Source organism: Carcharhinus amblyrhynchos, chromosome 24 (assembly GCF_965287045.1).
Source record: "Carcharhinus amblyrhynchos chromosome 24, sCarAmb.v2.hapA, whole genome shotgun sequence".
In the NCBI taxonomy this organism is placed as follows: Eukaryota; Metazoa; Chordata; class Chondrichthyes; order Carcharhiniformes; family Carcharhinidae; genus Carcharhinus; species Carcharhinus amblyrhynchos.
The window spans coordinates 2,604,752-2,627,152 of NC_137347.1; the positions used below are offsets into that span (position 1 = coordinate 2,604,752).

General features: G+C 47.6%; 1 protein-coding gene across 1 annotated transcript in view; it reads right to left on the bottom strand.

The window, feature by feature from the left end:
• Positions 1-3,687: 3,687 nt before the first annotated feature.
• LOC145358007 (uncharacterized) overlaps positions 3,688-22,401 on the bottom strand; it is a 79,471-nt gene continuing 60,757 nt past the window's right edge. The window contains exons 22-26 of the mRNA XM_080211684.1: positions 21,763-21,963; positions 16,641-16,707; positions 15,453-15,626; positions 11,993-12,070; positions 3,688-4,707 (exon numbers count right to left, since the gene is read on the bottom strand). Coding sequence (XP_080067810.1) covers positions 4,505-4,707; positions 11,993-12,070; positions 15,453-15,626; positions 16,641-16,707; positions 21,763-21,963 — 723 coding nt within the window. The 3' untranslated portion in view covers positions 3,688-4,504. The remainder of the gene's footprint in view (positions 4,708-11,992; positions 12,071-15,452; positions 15,627-16,640; positions 16,708-21,762; positions 21,964-22,401) is intronic.

Below are 22,401 nucleotides of genomic sequence, written 5' to 3' on the forward strand. Positions count from 1 at the left end.
AGGGTAGGTTTGGGTGAAAGGAAAATTATCCGGGGGAAGGAGGATCCAAGTAGGCCTGGAGGGTTGGAGTGTGTCTGTTTTAATGTGAGGAGTGTAAAGGGTAAGACGGATGAGCTTAGGGCCTTGATGTTCGTGAGGAATTTAGATGTGGTGGCTGTGACGGAGACATGGTTAAAGGAAGGGCAGGACTGGCAGCTGAATATTCCTGGGTATAAGTGTTTTAGGTGTGACAGAGGAGGGTTGAAGAGAGGTGGTGGGGTGGCGTTGTTAGTTAAGGAGCACATCACAGCAATGCAGAGGGAGGACAAAATGGAGGAGTTAGGGATTGAGTCGCTGTGGGTGGAGTTGAGGTTTAGGAAGGGAGCGATTACTATGCTAGGGGTGTACTATAGGCCACCCAGCAGCCCAAGGGCAGTGGAGGAAGGCATTTGTAAAGACATTTTAGATAGGTGCAGTAAGAATAGGGTGGTTGTAGTGGGTGACTTTAATCTCCCTGGAGTGGATTGGAAGGTGCCTAGAGCTGGGGGTACGGATGGGGAGGAATTTGTAAAATGTGTGTTGGAAGGGTCCTTGGAGCAGTATGTAGATAGCCCGACTAGGGAGGGGGCTATACTGGATTTAGTTTTGGGTAATGAGCCGGGTCAGGTGGTTGAGGTTGCAGTAGGCGAACATGTGGCTAACAGTGACCACAAGTCTGTCTACTTTAGGATAAAAATGGAAAGGGATGAGTTCCGTCTGAAGGGGAGGGTGCTGAACTGGGGGAAGGCGAGCTATAGCTGGAGCTGAAGGACACTGATTGGGAGGTGTTGTTAGCTGGCAAGTCCACGGTTGGCAAGTGGGAGGCTTTCAAGGGCAAACTGATAATGTTGCAGGAAAGACATGTGCTGGTAAAGAGGAAGGATGGGACAGGCAGGATTAGAGAGCCGTGGATTACAGGAGGTATCGAAGACTTGGTCAGGAAGAAGACTGGGGCATATGTTAGATCTAAACAACTGGGAACGGAGAGAGCGCTGGAGGAATATAGAGAGCAGGAGGGAGCTTAAAAGGGGAGTTAGAAGGGCGAAAAGGGGGCATGAAATGGCTTTGGCTGATAGGATTAAAGAAAATCCAAAGGCATTTTACTCATATTAGGAACAAGAGAGTGGTTAGAGGGAAAATAGGTCCTCTTAGGGACAAAGGAGGGGAACTATGCATAGAGTCTGAGGGAATGGGGGAGATCCTGAACTTTGCGTTGGTATTCACAAAGGAGAGGGGCTTGGTGTCTTGTAATGTCTTGGAGGGAGCTGTAGATCAGTTGAAGGAGATATCCATTACGAGGGAGGAAGTGTTAGGGTTTTTATGTAGCATAAAAACTGATAAAAGCTCCGGGGCCTGATGGTATTTATCCCAGGCTGCTTAGGGAGGTGAAAGATGAAATTGCTGGGCCTCTGACGCAAATCTTTGTCTCTTCTTTGGACACAGGTGAGGTCCCAGGGGACTGGAGGATAGCTAATGTGGTACCGCTGTTTAAAAAGGGCAGTAGGGATAACCCTGGTAATTATAGGCCAGTGAGTTTGACATCGGTGGTAGGAAAATTGTTGGAGAAAATTGTTAGGAATAGGATGTATAAGTATTTGGAGCGTTACGATCTGATTAGGGATACGCAACATGGCTTTGTTCAGGGGAGGTCTTGCCTTACGAATCTGGTAGAATTTTTTGAGGAGGTGACAAAAACGGTTGACGATGGGTGAGCCGTTGATGTCAATCTATATGGATTTCAGTAAGACGTTTGACAAAGTCCCTCACGGTAGGCTGGTAGAAAAGGTTAAGGCACGTGGGATACATGGACGGGTATCTAGATGGATTGCAAACTGGCTAGGCAACAGGAGACAGAGTAGTAGTGGAAGGGTCCTTTTCAAGCTGGAGGTCTGTTACCAGTGGTGTGCCACAGGGCTCAGTACTGGGACCTCTTCTCTTCGTAATATATATAAACGACTTGGAAGAGGGCATACGTGGTGTGATCAGCAAGTTTGCAGATGACACCAAGATGGCAGGATTGGCGGATAGTGAGGAAGATTGTCAGGTGACGCAGCAGGATATAGATAGGCTAGTATGCTGGGCAGATAGATGGCAGATGGCATTTAATCCTGACAAATGCGAGGTGATGCATTTTGGAAGGAATAATGCAGGGAGGAGTTACATGATAAAAGGTAGACCCTATTAAGACTATAGAAATGCAGAGGGACCTGGGGGTGCAAGCGCACAAGTCTCTGAAGGTTGCGAAGAAAGCTTATGGAATGCTAGCCTTTATAGGAAGGGGTATAGAGTATAAGAGCTGGTGTCTAATGCTTCAGTTGTACAGAACATTGGTTAGGCTGCATTTGGAGTACTGCGTCCAGTTCTGGTCACCTTACTACTGGAAGGACGTGGAGACCCTGCAGAGAGTGCAGAGGAGGTTTACCAGGATGCTGCCTGGTATGGAAGGACTGGGATATGAGGAAAGATTGGGTAAACTGGGGCTTTTCTCCTTAGGAAGACGGAGATTAAGGGGGGATCTGATAGAGGTGTATAAAATAATGAAGGGTAAAGATAGAGTCAACAGTGGCAGGCTTTTTCCTAGATTGGAGACAAATATCACGAGGGGTCACGAGCTAAGGGTGAGGGGGGAGAAGTATAATATGGATACTAGAGGGAGGTTTTTCACACAGAGGGTCGTGGGGGTATGGAATGCGCTACCAAGTAAGGTAGCGCATGGGGTTTGAATGCCAAGTGTGACCAAGTCATTGCTGGAGATCAGAAAGGTGCCAAAATCCACTCAGTTAGATAGCTGACACCCTTTACCAAGGAAACAGCCCTGATCCTCATTCCAGAGTGTGCCGAGGAGCAGATTGTTGCCACATTTCAACAGTGTGAAAGAGGAGAAAATTCAACCAATTCCAAAGAGCAAGCTCGTTCAAAATTCTTTTTAATGCTCTTTAATACAGGAGTCACACAGAACTCCCTGATCTTCATCGGCTGATGTTTGGAATTTACAACACTCGATTGCAATGACACATTTCAGTAGACAACACCCGACAACGTATTCCTATTTTGTGGTGATTCTTTGGCAAGTGAAGACTGAACGGGACAGGCTGTGGGAGATTCCCATCAAAGGCAAGAGAGGGGATGGTGAGGGCCAGGGGAGATGGGGGCGGGGAGGGGGGAGTTTTGCGTTTATGCTAGTCAGGAAGTCCCGCTTCCATAAGTTGTATGTATGTTGGCACTGTTGCTGTGGTGAACCCGCAGTCTCCTGTACCAGCAGGAACTGGCATACTGATAGAAATGTGAAGCCAAGCGTGAGCGGAGAGCATCACTGGGACAAGAGAGTGGGAGAGCGTGGAGTCAACATCTCCAGTTTGAGACCCACTCTGCACTTTGTCTCATGATGGAAAACTGGTAATTAAAGCAACTTACTGGGGATACTGGTATCTGAAACCGAAAGAGAAAATGCTGGAAAATCTCAGCAGGTCTGGCAGCATCTGTAAGAAAACAGCTGATGTTTCAAGTCCAGATAACCCCCTTGTCAAAGCTTTGACATCTGGACTCAAACGTCAGCTCTTTTCTCTCCAGACCTGCTGAGATTTTCCAGCATTTTCTCTTTTGGATGGAGAATTTGTGTTTTTTTCCAGAGAAATGTTTAAGGAAGGAGTGAGGTTGAGTGAGGTTCCAGGTGCAGGGTGAAAAGAAAAACATTTTCTTACTTTAACCCCGCATGCCTCAATGAGCAGAACAGTTCTTGATCGTGTTGGAGAGTGGACCAGTCCCAGCCACATGCTGAGTGTTTAAACTCTGCTTCTCCACAATTACTGTAATCCAACTGGCCAAAATGGCTCAGATCCCTCCTCTGGCTCTGACCAGTGGTGGTGTCCCGATGAGGGGGAGTAACTCTCCAGGACTCGCCCTGCTTTTCCGCAAATTAAATATTTACCTCACCCGCAATACTTTCATTTTCTGAAAGAGTATTACAATATTGGAGAAAAGAACAAGGTATTTTGACAGTTAGATATGGAAGAGGCTACGTACTTGTCAATTGGTCAGCTGAAGATGGGACCCACCGTGACGGTCGACATGTCAAGGGGTTGAGAGGGCGGAGCTGTGGGAGGTCATGTGATGAAACGTTTTTGGAAATGTGTCCAATCAGAGTTAGCAATTCTAAGCCTCAGCTGGTGCCCCAGGGCGTGGGACAGACTGTCTCCCACAGGGGCGTCGATAATGCACCTTTAATGGTATTTGAAAGGTTACTGGGACTGAATTGTAAAACGTCGCGCCTGTTGCCACAAGCAGGAGAGGCTCAGAAACCTTTACAAACACCACTTCCGTAATCCACTGGGTGGATAGACCATTGCTCGGGCCTACCTTTGAAGGCTGTTGGCATGATTCATTCGATAAGAGGAGTAAACGAGGAAAAAAAAATAATCAGACATTTCAACCACCCCTGCCTCCCCCCACCCCACCGCTAAAAAATGCAAATGAAGAAAAGTCTTTGTTAATTGATCCAATGAGGTGGTCCTTTCGAATTCTTGGCATTAAAAGGCTCTGGTGCCCTCATCATGCAGTCAGAGGGTATACAGCGGCCATTTTTCCCTGATGTTCCTTGAAGTCCTGGCGGGCCTGGAACGCCTGGCACACCCTGTTGGCCGGATGGACCTGGTGGGCCAATTTTACCATAACCTGGGAGACCCGGTGGACCTAAGGGAAGGCATTGGAGACAGTCAAGTTATAACATTATAAGCTGTAACGTAGGCTGCCCATTAACATCATGAGTGCTTGAGGTTAACAAGCCAATCAAAACAGAGAGAAAAGCAGTAACAACTGAGGATCCCAAACTAGATAATTCCAGCCTGGCAACAATGACAAGGCTTCTGACCCTCATCAGTGACACCACAAACCTAGAAGATAAGCTACAGGCGGCCAAATGGGGTCCTGGTGCAGCTCACTGGCTTGAGGCCTTATGTAAGAAGTCTCTCAACATCAGGTTAAAGTCCAGCAGGCTTATTTGATAGTAAACACCACTAGCTTTCGGAACACTGTTCCTTCATCAGGTGAGTGGAGAGTTCTGTTCAGAAACAGGGCATGTAAAGGCACACACAGTTTACAGAATACTGATTAGAATGCGAGTGGAGATAGATCTCAACTCACATTGTTCCTGAGGAGCAGCATCGAGAGGCAGTGATTTTTGGGCGTGAGAGGAGGCAGCAAACAGGTACATTTTTCTGTTTTACTTTTTATTTATAGTTTTAAAGTTGCGAGTTGCGGCGGTTTTTTTTTTAAACTAGTTAGAAACCGGAAGTCGTCACTAGGACGCTTGCCGGTAGTTGTAGTTTTTTTTTCTCGGGCCCCTAACCCTATAAATTAGTGTAGAGAGGATACCCGATCCTCTACACTAGTAGAGAATCCCACCCTCCCACCTCCTCTAACCTAATTATACGTGTGGGGGAAGTTTTTTTTTATTTTTTTTATTTTTCTGCTGGTAATTGCTTCAGGGATGGCAGTTCAGGCAGTAAGCTGCATCTCCTGTGGGATGTATGTGGTGAGGGAATCTAGTAGTGTTTCTGGTGATTTTACCTGTATGAAGTGTGTTCAATTGCAGCTTCTGGAGGAGTGTGTAAAGGAGATGGAGGTGGAATTAGAGGAACTCCGCATAATTCGGGAGGCGGAGGTGGAAATCGATAGGGAGTTATAAGGAGATTGTCACTCCTAGAAATGAGTCTTGGGTCACTGCCAGGAAGAGGGGAAAGAAGCAATCGGGGGGACAATCCCCTGGGGCTGTTCCCCTCCAAAATAGGTTTTCGGTCCTGGAGGCTACAGTTGAGGAGGAATCAACTGGGGATAGCCAAAGGGAGCAGGTCTCTGGGGGTGAGCCTAGTGTGAAAGCTCAGGTGGTTAGGGGCTGTAAAAGATTGGGCCTCGTGATTGGGGACTCCACAGTTAAAGGGACAGATAAGAGAGTTGGAAGTAAAGGTAGGGACTCAGGGCTGGTGTGTTGCCTACCAGGGGCTGGGGTCCGGGATGTATCAGAAAGGATATTCAAGACTCTTAAGGGAGAGGGAGATCAACCCCAAGTTATAGTTCATGTGGGGACACATGACATAGGGAGGTTAAGGGAAGGGGATATTAAGCAGAGATTTATGGAGTTGGGGTGGAAACTAAAGGCCAAGTCTGATAGAGTGGTTATCTCCGGACTCTTGCCTGTGCCACGGGATAGTGTAGAGCGGAACAGGGAGAGGGAAAGTTTGAACTCGTGGCTGAGGGGATGGTGCAGGAGGGAGGGGTTCAGGTACTTGAGCAATTGGGGCTCATTCTGGGGAAGGTGGGACCTCTATAAGAGGGATGGTCTACACCTGAATCAGAGGGGGACCAATATCCTGGGGGGTAAATTTGCTAAGGCTATGCAGGGAGGTTTAAACTGATTCGGAGGGGGGATGGGATCCTGAGTAGAGGGGTTGAAAGTGAGGGGGGCATAGATGGGGCCTGCAATGCACAGCATCGCAGGGGTGGGGTGGAGCAGGGTTTGAAATGCGTATACTTTAATGCGAGGAGTATTCGCAATAAAGTGGATGAACTTGCAGTGTGGATCAGTACCTGGGACTTTGATGTTGTGGCCATTTCAGAGACATGGATAGAGCAGGGGCAGGAATGGTTGCTGCAGGTCCCGGGGTTCAAATGTTTTAGTCGGAGTAGAGAAGGAGGTAGGAGGGGGGGAGGGGTAGCATTATTGGTCAAGGACTGTATCACAGTGTCAGAGAGGAAGTTTGATGAGGACTTGTCTGTTGAGGTAGTATGGGCGGAGATTAGAAATAGGAGAGGAGAGGTCACCCTGTTGGGAGTCTTTTATAGACCTCCTAAAAGTTCTAGAGAGGTTGAGGAAAGGATTGCGGAGACGATCCTGGTTAGGAGTGATAGTAATAGGGTAATTGTTATGGGGGATTTTAACTTTACTAATATTGATTGGAATTGTTATAGCTCTAGCTCGTTAGAGGGGTCAGTTTTTGTACAAAGCGTGCAGGAAGGTTTTTTGACTCAGTATGTAGATAGGCCAACTAGAGGTGAGGCTATATTGGATTTGGTGCTGGGAAATGAGCCAGACCAGGTGCTAGACTTGGAAGTTGGTGTGCATTTTGGTGATAGTGACCATAATTCGGTTACGTTCACCTTAGTGATGGAAAGGGATAGGCATGAACCTCGGGCTAGTGGTTTTAGCTGGGGGAAGGGTAATTATGAGGCTATTAGGAGAGAATTAGGAAGCATAGGTTGGACGAGGAGATTACAGGGACTGGGAACGTCTGAAATGTGGAGTTTTTTCAAGGAGCAGCTACTGCGAGTCCGTGATAGGTATGTCCCTGTCAGGCAAGGAGGAATTGGTAGGGCCAGGGAACCGTGGTGCACCAAAAAAGTTTTTTCGTTGGTTAAGAGGAAAAAGGAGGCTTATGTTCGGATGAGACATGAGGGCTCGGGTAGTGCACTAGAAAACTTTAGATTGGCTAGGAGGGAGTTGAAGAGTGAGTTAAGAAGGGCTAAAAGAGGACATGAGAAGACTTTGGCTGACAGGGTTAAGGAGAATCCTAAGGCGTTCTATAGGTATGTCAAGAACAGAAGGTTGGTTAGGGCAAGATTAGGGCCAGTTATAGACAGCAGAGGGAAGTTATGTGTAGAACCGGAGGAGATTGGAGAGGGATTGAACCAATATTTCTCTTCGGTGTTCACACAGGGGGACATGGATATAGCTGAGGAGGACACTGGGTTGCAGGGGAGTAGAATTGACAGTGTTGCAGTTGATAAGGAGGATGTGCTAGATATTCTGGAGGGTCTGAAAATAGATAAGTCCCCTGGTCCGGATGGGATTTACCCCAGGATTCTCTGGGAGGCAAGAGAAGTGATTGCAGAGCCTCTGGCTCTGATCTTCAGGTCGTCGTTGGCCTCTGGTATAGTACCGGAAGATTGGAGGTTAGCGAATGTTGTCCCATTGTTTAAGAAGGGGAACAGAGACTTCCCCGGGAATTATAGACCGGTGAGTCTCACTTCTGTTGTGGGCAAGGTTTTAGAAAAAATTATTCGGGATAGGATTTATAGTTATTTGGAGAGTAATGAATTGATTGGAGATAGTCAGCATGGTTTTGTAGCGGGTAGGTCGTGCCTTACTAACCTTATTGAGTTTTTTGAGAAAGTGACCAAAGAGGTGGATGGGGGTAAGGCAGTGGACGTGGTGTATATGGATTTTAGTAAGGCGTTTGATAAGGTTCACCATGGTAGGCTTCTGCAGAAAATGCAGATGTATGGGATTGGGGGTGATCTAGGGAATTGGATCAGGAATTGGCTAGCGGATAGGAGACAGAGGGTGGTGGTTGATGGTAAATATTCATCATGGAGTTCGGTTACGAGTGGTGTGCCTCAGGGGTCTGTTTTGGGGCCACTGCTGTTTGTAATTTTTATTAATGATCTGGATGAGGGTATAGTTGGGTGGATTAGTAAATTTGCTTATGACACCAAAGTCGGAGGTGTGGTAGATAGTGATGAAGGGTGTCATAGTTTGCAGGAAGACTTAGACAGGTTGCAGAGCTGGGCCGAGAGGTGGCGGATGGAGTTTAATGTGGAGAAGTGTGAGGTAATTCACTTTGGTAGGAATAACAGATGTGTCGAGTATAGGGCTAACGGGAGGACTTTGAATAGTGTGGATGAGCAGAGGGATCTAGGTGTATGTGTACATAGATCCCTGAAAGTTGGGAGTCAAGTAGATAAGGTTGTTAAGAAGGCATACGGTGTCTTGGCGTTTATTGGTAGGGGGATTGAATTTAGGAGTCGCAGCGTCATGTTACAACTGTACACAACTCTGGTGCGGCCGCACTTGGAGTACTGTGTTCAGTTCTGGTCCCCACATTACAGGAAGGATGTGGAGGTTTTGGAGAGGGTGCAGAGGAGGTTTACCAGGATGTTGCCTGGTATGGAGGGGAGGTCCTATGAACATAGAACATAGAACATTACAGCGCAGAACAGGCCCTTCGGCCCACGATGTTGCACCCACTAGCCTATACCAATCCCTTTTCGTCCATAAATCTATCCAGAGATCTCTTAAACGCCCCCAAACTAGACGCATTTACCACTGCAGGGCATTCCAATCCCTCACCACCCGCTGGGTAAAGAACCTACCCCTGACATCCGTCCTGTAGCTACCCCCCCTTAATTTAAAGCCATGCCCCCTCGTGCTAGCTTTCTCCATCCGAGGAAAAAGGCTATCACTATCCACCCTATCTAAACCTCTAATCATCTTATATGTTTCAATAAGATCCCCTCTTAGCCGCCTTCTTTCCAACGAAAACAACCCTAAATCCCTCAGTCTCTCCTCATAGGACCTCCCCACCATACCAGGCAACATCCTAGTAAACCTCCTCTGCACCCTCTCCAACGCCTCCACATCCTTCTTGAGGAGAGGCTAAGGGATTTGGGGTTGTTTTCGTTAGAAAGAAGGCGGCTAAGAGGGGATCTTATTGAAACATATAAGATGATTAGAGGTTTAGATAGGGTGGATAGTAATAGCCTTTTTCCTCTGATGGAGAAATCTAGCATGAGGGGGCATGGCTTTAAATTAAGGGGAGGTAGTTATAGGACGGATGTCAGGGGTAGGTTCTTTACCCAGAGGGTGGTGAGGGATTGGAATGCCCTGCCTGCTGCAGTTGTAAATGCGCCTAGTTTGGGGGCGTTTAAGAGATCCGTGGATAGGTTTATGGACGTAAAGGGATTGGTTTAGGTTAGTGGGTCATTGTTTTGTAACTGGTCGGCGCAACATCATGGGCCGAAGGGCCTGTTCTGCGCTGTAATGTTCTATGTACCTTTAAGACTTGAATAACAGATTAACTTGTTGTCTAACGAGGGGCATATACGTGGTGGGTCGTGCGTGGGCTGCTCTTAGATGTTTCGAGAGTAGCCTAGTACTTTGCGTCGTTTGTGTACGCTTAAAACTGGACCAGCAGATGGGCACCATGACAGCTCAGTGACTATCACTGTTTGCTGTGCAGATACATGGATTTGGGTCGGTGTCTGTGGGAGTTTGAGCATTCTCCCCGTGCTTGCGTGGGTTTTCTCCGGGTGCTCCGGTTTCCTCCCACACCCCAAAGATGTGCTCTTAGGCTGATTGGTGTAACAAATTGTCCCTAAATTATTCTCCCCTCAATCTAGTTTCCAATGGGGATACCACACCCATAGACATGGGTCATGGGCGGAGGAGGAAAATCACATTGTTAAGATGGCGGTGTAGGCTCGTTGGGCCGAAGGGCCTGTTTCCTGTGCTGTGTCGTTCTTTGTTCTAACTGTAAAGACTCGCATTCTAATCAGTATTCTGTAAACTGTGTGCGCCTTTATATGCCCTGTTTCTGAACAGAACTCTCCACCCACCTGACGAAGGAATAGCGCTCCAAAAGCTAGTGGTGTTTACTATCAAATAAACCTGTTGGACTTTAACCTGATGTTGAGAGACTTCTTACTGTGTTTACCCCAATCCAACGCTGCCATCTCCACATCATGAGGCCTTTGGCCAGCCAGTGGTGACTGTTGGTGAGGGGAGGCGGGGGGGGGGGGGGCGTTGCTCAGATTGGGGCTCCCGAGACACAGACAGCCCAGGTTAATTTCGAAGGGGTTGCAGAGAAACTTCAGCTCCCTGGGACTTGCAAAAATTAATTTCACACTTGGTTTTCCAGCCTCCTTCCCGCTGCCCACTGGGTCCAGTAGAGCTGGATAAAGTCTGCATGGTGCAGCCTTTCACAGAGACTCAATGTCTCCTTTAACAAAAAGATGGTGACGGAAAGTTTGGACATTTTGGACAGCTGGGAGGAGGCTCCTTTCAGTATGGCATCAGTGGTATTTGCTGCCCCTCCTTTGGAGGCTGTTATCATCCAATAAACACCAGGGAAGGCTGCTGGATTTGTTAGGGATTATTTCCTTTTTACGGTCACTATTCCAAAATCAGAAACATTTTCACCATCAAGCCCATCCATAATTTTAAAGAATCTTTCTCAGGTCAACTCTCAGTCTTTGCTATTCGTAGAAGCATAGAACCCTACAGTGCAGAAAGAGGCCCATCGAGTCTGCACCAAACACAATCCCACCCAGGCCCTACCCCCACGCAGACACGAGGAGAATGTGCAAACGCCACACAGACAGTGACCCGAGCCGGGAATCGAACCCAGGACCCTGGAGCTGTGAATCAGCAGTGCTAACCCACTGTGCTACTGCAATTCTGTGTCGTTATTTATTAGTGTCACAAGTAGGTTTACATCAACACTGCAATGAAGTTACTGTGAAAATCCTCTAGTCACCACACTCCAGCGCCTGTCCGGGTACACTGAGGGAGAATTTAGCATGGCCAATGCATTGAACATATCGCTCAGAGGAAACAGGAGCACTGGAGAAATGGGAAGAACATGCAGACTCCGCACAGACAGTGACCCGAGGCTGGGAGTTGAACCCGGGTCCCTGGCGTTGTGAGGCAGCAGTGCTAACCACTGTGCCACCGGTCTGCCGGGAATGAAGACTCCCAGTTTGTTTCATCTTTTCTGAGAGTTTTAGTTCCAGTGTCATCTTTACAAATTGTTTGTGCATGTTTTGGAATCCTAAATCATTTTTTATAATATAGAATATTCCGCAAAGGCTGCTTTGAGGCCTTCCTCTGACAGGCAGTCAGTAAATGTCAGTCCTCTGAGTTTTCAGAAACCAGAATGATTTCCCATTGTAATCTAATTTAGATTTAAATAGGTTTAGAATAACTTCAACGCTGTTCGATTCTATTCCACCACAAATAAACCCCAATACTTTGTCTACTTTATTATGGTCCTGTGAACCTGTGTTGCTAATTTTAATGATATATGAATCAGAAACCCAAGTTCCTTCTGTTCCTCCAGCTCATTTTTAAACTCCTTTACATGGACATTATTCATTTTATCAAAATTCAATCAACGCCAACCAATCTGCAAATCTATCAACTCACCTGGAGCTCCCGGTGCACCAGGTTCCCCCAAACGGCCAATGCCAATTTCACCACGGTCTCCCTTAGGACCAGCAGGACCTGTTTAAAAATGTAAAAATCATTAATTAAAGACCAGGAAATAAAAGATTCCAATAATACCAACAGAAGCAATTCAGTCACACTTTGTCAGATATAATTTAATTCTTCAAAGCCTCTGGTACCAGCTACAGCACAGGTTCAGAGTAAAGCTCCCTCTACACTGTCCCCATCAAACACTCCAGGATAGGTACAGCACAGGGTTAGATACAGAGTAAAGCACCCTCTACACTGTCCCCCATCGAACACTCCCAGAACAGGTACGGCACGGGGTTAGATACAAAGTAAAGCTCCCTCTATAATTCCCCATCAAACACTCCCAGGACAGGTACAGCACGGGGTTAGATACAGAGTAAAGCTCCCTCCACACTGCCCCCATCAAACATTCCCAGGACAGGAGAAAGCTAGCACGAGGGGGCATGGCTTTAAATTAAGGGGGGGTAGTTATAGGACGGATGTCAGGGGTAGGTTCTTTACCCAGAGGGTGGTGAGGGATTGGAATGCCCTGCCTGCTGCGGTTGTAAATGCGCCTAGTTTGGGGGCGTTTAAGAGATCTGTGGATAGGTTTATGGACGAAAAGGGATTGGTTTAGATTAGTGGGTCAGTGTTTTTTTTTAAAAAACTGGTCGGCGCAACATCGTGGGCCGAAGGGCCTGTTCTGCGCTGTAATGTTCTATGTTCTACACTGCCCCCATCAAACACTCCCAGGACAGGTACAGCATGGGGTTAGATACAGAGTAAAGCTCCCTCTACACTGTCCCCCCATCAAACACTCCCAGGACAGGTACAGCACGGGGTTCGATACAAAGTAAAGCTCCCTCTACACTGTCCCCATCAAACACTCCCAGGACAGGTACAGCACGGGGTTAGATACAGAGTAAAGCTCCCTCTACACTGTCCCCCCATCAAACACTCCCAGGACAGGTACAGCACGGGGTTAGATACAGAGTAAAGCTCCCTCTACACTGTCCCCCAACAAACACTCCCAGGACAGGTACAGCACAGGGTTAGATACAGAGTAAAGCTCTCTCTACACTGTCCCCCATCAAACACTCCCAGGACAGGTACAGCACGGGGTTAGATACAGAGTAAAGCTCCCTCTACACTGTCCCCAGCAAACACTCCCAGGACAGATACACTAAATTTTTTTGTTAATTGTTCAAATTTACTGCACAATCAGCTTCAATCCTGTACATTAAAACCGTATTGATACAGATTCACAAGAACAATTCCAGGGGATAATAATTTGTAGTGAAGAGAATAGTTTGAAGGTTTGAAGGAGAATAGTTTGAAGGTTTGAAGAGATTGTGTCGGTTTTCCTTGGAGAAAAGATTGTGAGATATTCGGGATGCTGAGGGTTATGACCAGGGTAAATAGTGAGAAACCTTTCCCTCTCAAGACAGCATCAAGAACCAGGTACTGATTCAAAATAATGGACCAAAGGAGTGATGTGAAGAAGAGTTTTTTTCACCCAGGAGATGGTTGGAGTCTGGAACAAATTTCCTGAGAGGGTGGAGGAGGCAGGTTCAAATCGAGGTTTTCGATAGGGAGTTGGTTCGCTATCTGAAAAGAGAGAATGTGCAAGGGATGTGGCAGGGGAGTAGGACTGGGTAGAATGCTCTTTCAGAGAGCCAGTGCAGACTCAATGGGCCTCCTTCTGCATAGTAAAGATACTGGGATTAAATTCATTCACTGCGGGGAACATTGCGATGTCTTGTGGATGAGTAAGGCGCTATATAAGTGAAGGTTCCTTCAGTAGCTGTGTGTTTTTTTTGATCTGAGAGTGATAGTGCCAATACAGCACAAAGTGTGGTGAGTTAGCTGACTGGTGCACCTTGGCTACTGTCTCTCATACACCTCGATCGGAACCTGTCACTCAGCAGGAAGACTGCATTCTCAATTCCAGTTTACAGATGTACCAAATCGCCAGAAACAATCTGGAGATGGTAAGTATTAATTTAAACGCCGCTTTAACATGACGGACAAATGCTGTGTGATGTTCAGTCCAGTCTTCCTGTTTTGATGGACAGTAACTTTATTTATCAAGCCTTTATGCAAGAGGGCTGTCAGCAATGCAGCTGTGATCTCACACAGTGTGATCCCACAACCTCTGCAAGCAAATGGATAATCATATTAACCACCAGGTTAAACGAGTCCCCTCTCTGAGGCTGGAAAGGTGAATTTCATTTCAGGTTAAGGCCAGAGGGAGTTTAGCTTTTTCAGTTCTGACGCAAGGCTGTCGAGCGGAGAGACTAATCCTGCCTGATCTGCTGGGGGGGCTGTCGTCAGAGCCCTTGCTCGGGAAGCTAGCACAGAAATGGGCCGAGTGGCGGAGAGGCTGAATGTGAGGCCACTCACACAGAACAACATCCACACGGAGCGCCTGCTATTTAACAGGATCACAGCTCCTGACAGCCTATATCTTTAAACTAACACAGTGACCTTAGTGTTTGTAGAACTATTAAAAAATAGTAAAAATGCTAAGAATTGTAAAATTGTATTGTCTGCTTAAAACTAAAGATAGTTTTTTTTTTGCCTTGCTTAGAGAGTTAAAAGAGACGCAGATACAAATGCAGGTACACAGAGAACATAGAGTGAAACAATATAGCACAGGCCTAGGCAGGGGTGAACAAAGAACAACACAGCACAGGAAACAGCCCCTTCAGCCCAACATTTTGCTACCAAAATGACAGCTTTTTTTTGAATTTTAACCAATCAATTTAAAACAGGTATTTGAATAGCCTATCAGATTTGAATTTGATGTTTTGATAACCTGTAAACCAATCCCACAGTGTGAATTTCGGTATGTCATCAGGAATGTAAAACCAACTACTAGTTCCAGAGAACTGCCAGATGACTATCAGTCAGCTACTGCCACAGATCACAGCTCTCAGCTTGAGAGACACACAGGCAGTAACTGTTCTCAGCCAGTGCAACAGCCACATTTATGTCTGAAAAGAAAACCTCATCTCAATCGTAACGGTACCAACAGACCACAGAAAAAAAAGCAAAGATGACAGAAGGTCCCAGAAGATGACAAACCTGATTGAATTTTGAGAGTGATGAAAAATTCTGTTATTTTTTGTTAAAAAATGGAAATTGTATCTATCTAAACAGCATTCCATTAGAATAGTATTTTATTCTGTTTGTTAATAGTTTAGTTAACCTGTTTACTGTTAGTTAGCAGAATAAAGTGTTACTTGTTGATTTTTCAGAGAGAGTCTCAGGTTATTTTGATTTAACCACTAAAAGCTGTTGAAATGCAGATAATCCCCCTTCTCACACACACATAAACAGATGATGAAGGGAGGTACTTCTCTTTGAGTGGCTGAGTGTTAGTTCTCAGAGAGGAGATGAACCTTCCCGTCATAATGTTAAATTCTACCTTTGGGTCCAGGTATCCCAGGCCGTCCATCTCTTCCACTCTGTCCTGGCAATCCAGGCTGGCCTGGCTGCCCAGGGTGTCCGGGGCTGCCAATTTTACCAGGGGGTCCTGGCCTTCCTTGGCTTGCTAAGTCTGATGGGCCACGTATTCTGGCTAGATAGTACGCCATTCTTTCTAGAAAACAGAACATAGGCCAATGAGTGAGCTGCAATCAGTTCTCCTGATAACGCTAATTCCTGGATTTCCAGTCTGGTAAATGATGGGAACACCTTCATGGACTGGGATTCTCTGACCTCGCCCATGGCCAGGATTCTCCGACCTCGCCCCCGGCTGGGATTTTCCAGTCCTGCTGCAGTGAATGCTGATTCGGCTGAGCCCAAATTCGCCGTTCTCGCTGGCAGCCAGAGAATTCCAGCCTGGAACTGAAGAAGAGGGATGGTCTGGAATTCGGGGAGACGTTAGCCCACAGGTGTGTGCTGACCATATCCACTACTCAAGAGAGAGCTCCCCCTGTATTGGAGCAAGGAGTTTCCTTATTTCGGGAAGGGGGGGCCGCCCCCATTTCGGGAAGGGGGGGCCGCCCCCATTTCGGGAAGGGGGGGCCGCCCCCATTTCGGGAAGGGGGGGCCGCCCCCATTTCGGGAAGGGGGGGCCGCCCCCATTTCGGGAAGGGGGGGCCGCCCCCATTTCGGGAAGGGGGGCCGCCCCCATTTCGGGAAGGGGGGGCCGCCCCCATTTCGGGAAGGGGGGGCCGCCCCTATTTCAGGAGGGGGGGGCTGCCCCTACATTGGAGGGAGGGATGGTGTGAATTAACATTTTTCCTGCGATGGAGTATCAGTTGTGTTAATAAAATCCAATGAGATTATTTATAGGTTCTTGTCCTTGGAATATGATGGAATGACTGATCTCCAGATGCCAGTCATTATCGATGTCACCCCACCCCCCCCCCCCCCCCCCAGTTGATGGGAGGTGTGTAGCTGGGCTCAGATATTGTTATCTCCTCCTACACCAAGTTGAGGGGGTGGGGAAGGGTTCCTGCCTTCCACTCAGCATGGTCAGACCGAGATCAGGAATGGGGAGGATCCAGCTGTCTGAATACGCCTCTGGTAAACTGATTCCCCAGATCCCGTTGTCCAGTAGTGTGAGCTGAAGGAGATAAAGGATTGTGAATAAAAAAGGTTCACTCACCATCAAAGATCTTTGTCGCTTCTTGTCTTATTAACCTCTTTATCTCATCAACATTAATGGTTTCAGCCTGCAGGGAGGAATCACAGGTTGACTGCCTCAGTATCAGGAGGTATCACTTTTCAAAGTATCACTTTGGCAGGAATAACAGATGTGTTGAGTATAGGGCTAACGGGAGGACTCTGAATAGTGTGGATGAACAGAGGGATCTAGGTGTATGTGTACATAGATCCCTGAAAGTTGGGAATCAAGTAGATAGGGTTGTTAGGAAGGCATACGGTGTCTTGGCGTTTATTGGTAGGGGGATTGAATTTAGGAGTCGCAGCGTCATGTTGCAACTGTACACAACTCTGGTGCGGCCGCACTTGGAGTATTGTGTGCAGTTCTGGTCCCCACATTATAGGAAGGATGTGGAGGCTTTGGAGAGGGTGCAGAGGAGGTTTACCAGGATGTTGCCTGGTATGGAGGGGAGGTCCTATGAGGAGAGACTGAGGGATTTGGGGTTGTTTTCGTTAGAAAGAAGGCGGCTAAGAGGGGACCTTATTGCAACATATAAGATGATTAGAGGTTTAGATAGGGTGGACAGTGATAGCCTTTTTCCTCGGATGGAGAAAGCTAGCACGAGGGGACATGGCTTTAAATTAAGGGGTGGTAGTTATAGGACGGATGTCAGGGGTAGGTTCTTTACCCAGAGGGTGGTGAGGGATTGGAATGCCCTGCCTGCTGCAGTTGTAAATGCGCCTAGTTTGGGGGCGTTTAAGAGACCCGTGGATAGGTTTATGGATGGTAAGGGTTTGGTTTAGGTTAGTGGGTCATTGTTTTTTAACTGGTCGGCGCAACATCGTGGGCCGAAGGGCCTGTTCTGCGCTGTAATGTTCTATGTTCTAGATGTCACTCGATTGAATGGAGATTCCCAGTTAAAGTGGGATTCTGGAAACTGCAATGGGAGTGTTCCTCTTTATGTGAAAGGGTCAGAAACACATTTGGAAAGAACAGTTCAGCAGTTTTGATATGAGTTGCTGTGAGCCCGGTGTGATGGTTTGTGTAGTAGCGTGGTTTGGGCTTAATGAAATAATTACATCAAAATGTCTTGGAACGACAGAATTAATCGACTCCCGTCAGCGAGGTTCCCACTCTGCAGTCTCTGCTCTGCAGCTTGACACTTAAACAGGCCTAGGCTGGCCTATCTGCCCTTGTATTCACTGGGGGCCTTAATTATTAACCATTTAAGAAGCATTTCTTAACATTAATCCTCAGGTTGGCAGGAGGAGTTCAGGGAGGGGTGTTTGAGAAGAAATTGTGTTCACGCCTCCTGTGGGAGGGGTGGGGGAAATGTGAGGGTGGTGGGGAACCATGGGGGGGGGGGGGGGGGGGCGTTGGGAGTAAGCGTGGGGGGGGGGGGGGGGCACTGGGAGTAAGCATGGGGAGTAGGGGTAAGTATGGGGGATATAGAGCTAAGCATGGCGGGGTAAGCATGGGGGGCTTTGGGGTAAGTGTGCGGGGGGAGTACAAACAGAAACGTGGAGGAATTATCTCACTCAAAGGATGGTGGATCTGGGGAATTCTCTGCCGTAGAGTGCAGTGGATGGCAGAACACTTGAGCAAATTTAAGGAGAAGGTAGATAAGTTTTTAATTAATAGAGGGATGAAGGGTTACAGGGAGCGGGCAGGAAGTTGAAGATGAGGCTGACATAAGATCAACCATGATCATATTGATAGCAGGGCAGGCTTGAGGGGCTGAATGGCCTACTGTTGCTCCTAGTTCTCATGTAAATAGCATTGGATCTGGTGAGTCTCTCATTCCCCAACAAGTGTCAGAGTGAAGGGGCAGGGGCATGGTGAGTGGAGGCACCATTTAGAAAAGTAATGGCCAACACTGGTAGATATGGTTCTGTGCTGGACTATCACAGACTTCTGGATGTGGAATAGAACATAGAACACTACAGTGCAGTACAGGCCCTTTGGCCCTCGATGTTGTGCCGACCTGTGAAACCAATCTAAAGCCCATCTAACCTACACTATTCCAATATTATCCATATGTTTATCCAATGACCATTCGAACGCCCTTAATGTTGGCGAGTCCACTACTGTTGCAGATAGGGCATTCCACACCCTTACTACTCTCTCTACCTCTGACGTCCATCCTATATCCATCACCCCTCAATTTAAAGCTATGTCCCCTCGTGTTAGCCATCACCATCTGAGGAAAAAGGCTCTCACTGTCCACCCTATCTAACCCTCTGGTCATCTTGTATGCCTCTATTAAGTCACCTCTTAACCTTCTCTCTAATGAAAACAGCCTCAAGTCTCTCAGCCTTTCCTCATAAGACCTTCCCACCATACCAGGCAACATCCTGGTAAACCTCCTCTGCACCCTTTCCAATGCCTCCACATCTTTCTTATAATGCGGCGACCAGAACTGTACGCAATACTCCAAGTGCGGCTGCACCAGAGTTTTGTACAGTTGTAACATGACCTCACGGCTCCGAACATCAATCCCTCTACCAATAAAAGCTAACACACCGTACGCCTTCTTAACAACCCTATCAACCTGGGTGCCAACTTTCAGGGGTCTATGCACATGGACACCGAGACCTCTCTGCTCATCCGCACTACCAAGTAACTTCCCATTAGCCCAGTACTCTGCATTCCTGTTACTCCTTCCAAAGTGAATCACCTCACTTTTCCACATTAAACTCCGTTTGCCACCTCTCAGCCCAGCTCTGCAGCTTATCTATGTCCCTCTGTAACCTGCAACATCCTTCCGCACTGTCCACAACTCCATCAAAATCCATAAATTTACTAATCCATCCTTCTACGCCCTCTTCCAGGTCATTTATAAAAATGACAAACGGCAGTGGCCCCAAAACAGATCCTTGCGGTACACCACTAGTAACTGAACTCCAAGATGAACATTTCCAATCAACCACCACCCTCTGTCTTCTTACAGTTAGCCAATTTCTGATCCAAACCACTAAATCACCCTCAATCCCATGCCTCCGAATCTTCTGCAATAGCTTACCGTGGGGAACATTATCAAATGCTTTACTGAAATCCATATACACCACATCAACTGCTTTACCCTCATCCACCTCTTTTGTCACCTTCTCAAAGAACTCACAAAACCGTGTTGACTATCCCTAATCAAATTATTCCTTTCTAGATGATTATAAATCCTATCTCTTATAATCCTTTCCGAAACTTTGCCCACAACACAAGTAAGGCTCACTGGTCTATAATTACCAGGGTTGTCTCTACTCTCCTTGAACAAGGGGACAACATTTCCTATCCTCCAGTCTTCTGGCACTATTTCTGTAGACAATGATGACATAAAGATCAAAGGCTTTGCAATCTCCTCCCTAGCTTCCCAGAGAATCCTAGGGTAAATCCCATCCGTCCCAGGGGACTTATCTATTTTCACACTTTCCAGAATTGCTAACACCTCCTCCTTATGAACCTCAAACCCGGAACCTGCAACAACCATTCCTGTCCCTGCTCTATCCATGTCTCTGAAATGGCCAAACATCGAAGTCCCAGGTTCCAACTCAAGCTGCAAGTTCACCCACCTCATTCCGGATGCTCCTGGTGTCGAAGTAGACACACATCAAACTGCCTTCCTGCCTGCCGGTACACTCCTGCGACCTTGAAACCTTATTCGTGACCTCACTATTCACATCCTCCTGTGCATTGGAGTGACAATTCAGGTTCCCATCCCCCTGCTGAATCAGTTTAAACCCTCCTGAAGTGCATTAGCAAATTCCCCCCCAGGATATTGGTACCCCTCTGGTTCAGGTGTGGACCATCCTGTTTGTAGAGGTCCCACCTACCCCAGAATGAGCCCCAATTATCCAGGGATCTGAATCCCTCCCTCCTGCACCATCCCTGCGGCCACATGTTCAACTGCTCTCTCTCCCTATTCCTCACCTCGCTAGCACGTGGCACGGGCAACAAACCAGAGATAACAACTCTGGCTCTAAACTTCCACCCTAACTCCCTGAACTTCTGTCTTACTTCCCCATCCCTTTTCCCACCTATATCTTTGGTGCCTATGTGGACATCGAGTTGGGGCTGGTCCCCCTCCCCCTTAAGGATCCCGAAAACGCGATCCGAGACTTCACGGACCCTGGCACCTGGGAGGCAACACACCAACCGCGAGTCTCCCTCATTCCCACAGAGTCTCCTGTCTGTCCCCCTAACTATGGAGTCCCCAGTGACTAATGCTCTACTCCTCTCCTCCCTTCCCTTCTGAGCAACAGGGACAGACTCTGTGCCAGAGACCTGTACCCCACGGCTTACCCCTGGGAAGTTGTCCCTCAACAGTATCCAAAACGGTACACGAGTTATACAGAGGAACGGCCACAGGGGATCGCTACACTGACTGCTTTTTACCCCTCCTAACAGTCATCCAAGTATCCCCATTTCTAGGAGTAACTACCTCCCTGTAGCTTTTATCTGTAACTGTCTCTGCCTCCCGAGTGATCCTGAGTTCATGTAGTTCTAGCTCCAGATCCCTAACACAAATAGGGAAAGGAGAACTCATTCTATTTCTCTCTCTCTGGATGGGGAAGATTCACTACCGCTGATGTTCCCGAAACCTAGGTAGCAGGAATTGGGAACTCTCCACCCAGAAGTCAATGTACACTGGGGCTGATTGAAATAACTTTTTGATTTTTGTTGGGTTTTGAGGATTAGGGAAGCAAAGCAGGTTAGCGAAGTTGAGTTATGGATGAGCCATGATCAGGATCGAGGGGCCCGATGGCCTTTCCCTGCTCCTATTCTCCTATCTTTGTGTTGGCTACAATCCGAAAGGACATTCCTGTTGGTTTTCCCTCTGATCCCGTCCACTTCAGCCGTTATCAGTGGCATTTCTCGGTCCATACGGACACCTTCCCAGTGCGAACAGTGGGATATAGTCTGAGGCCTTCAGAGTATCCAATGAATGTAACAGGAAGGGTGTAGGGAAAATGGATCCAGCATAGAATGAGTCAAGTCCATAACATGATTCAGTCCTTGGCAAAGAAACAGGAAAAGCATGCATCTGCTGAAAGATTTACTGTCCTTATTACATCAAATATATTGAAGTAACTGGCACTGAGGTGGCACAGGCTGCAGTATAACTCCTTACCGCTGTTCCTGGTGTTCCGGGTGCTCCAGGCCTTCCAGGAACACCTGCAGCTCCAGGAGGGCCAGGTGATCCTCTTTCTCCAGGAGTACCTGGGGGTCCTGGGAGTCCCATGCCGCTACTTTTGCCCGAGTACCCTCCATATATCCCAGGTGCTCCTCTCGCTCCCTGGGCACCCTTCTCACCCGGCGTTCCTGGCTCACCCTTGGGAGAAAAAGTGCGGAGAGAGTATTAGAAATTGATTTACCATCAGGGAGGGGATTCCTCCCCACATTCCCAGGGAGAAATGGACACAATATGACAGCTTGATTCTGCCAGTGTGTGATATAGTCTATAAGAACAAAGAACAGTACAGCACAGAACAGGCCCTTCGGCCCTCCAAGCCTGCACCGCTCATGTGCCCAACAAGACCATTCGTTTGTATCCCTCCATTCCCAGTCTGTTCGTGTGGCTATCTAGATAAGTCTTAAATGATTCCAGTGTGTCCGCCTCAACCACCTTGCTTGGCAGTGCACTCCAGGCCCCCACCACCCTCTGTGTAAAATACGCCCCCCTCACCTTGAACTTGTGACCCCTTGTATTCGTCCCCTCCGACCTGGGAAAAAGCTTCCCACTGTTCACCCTATCCATATCCCTCATAAT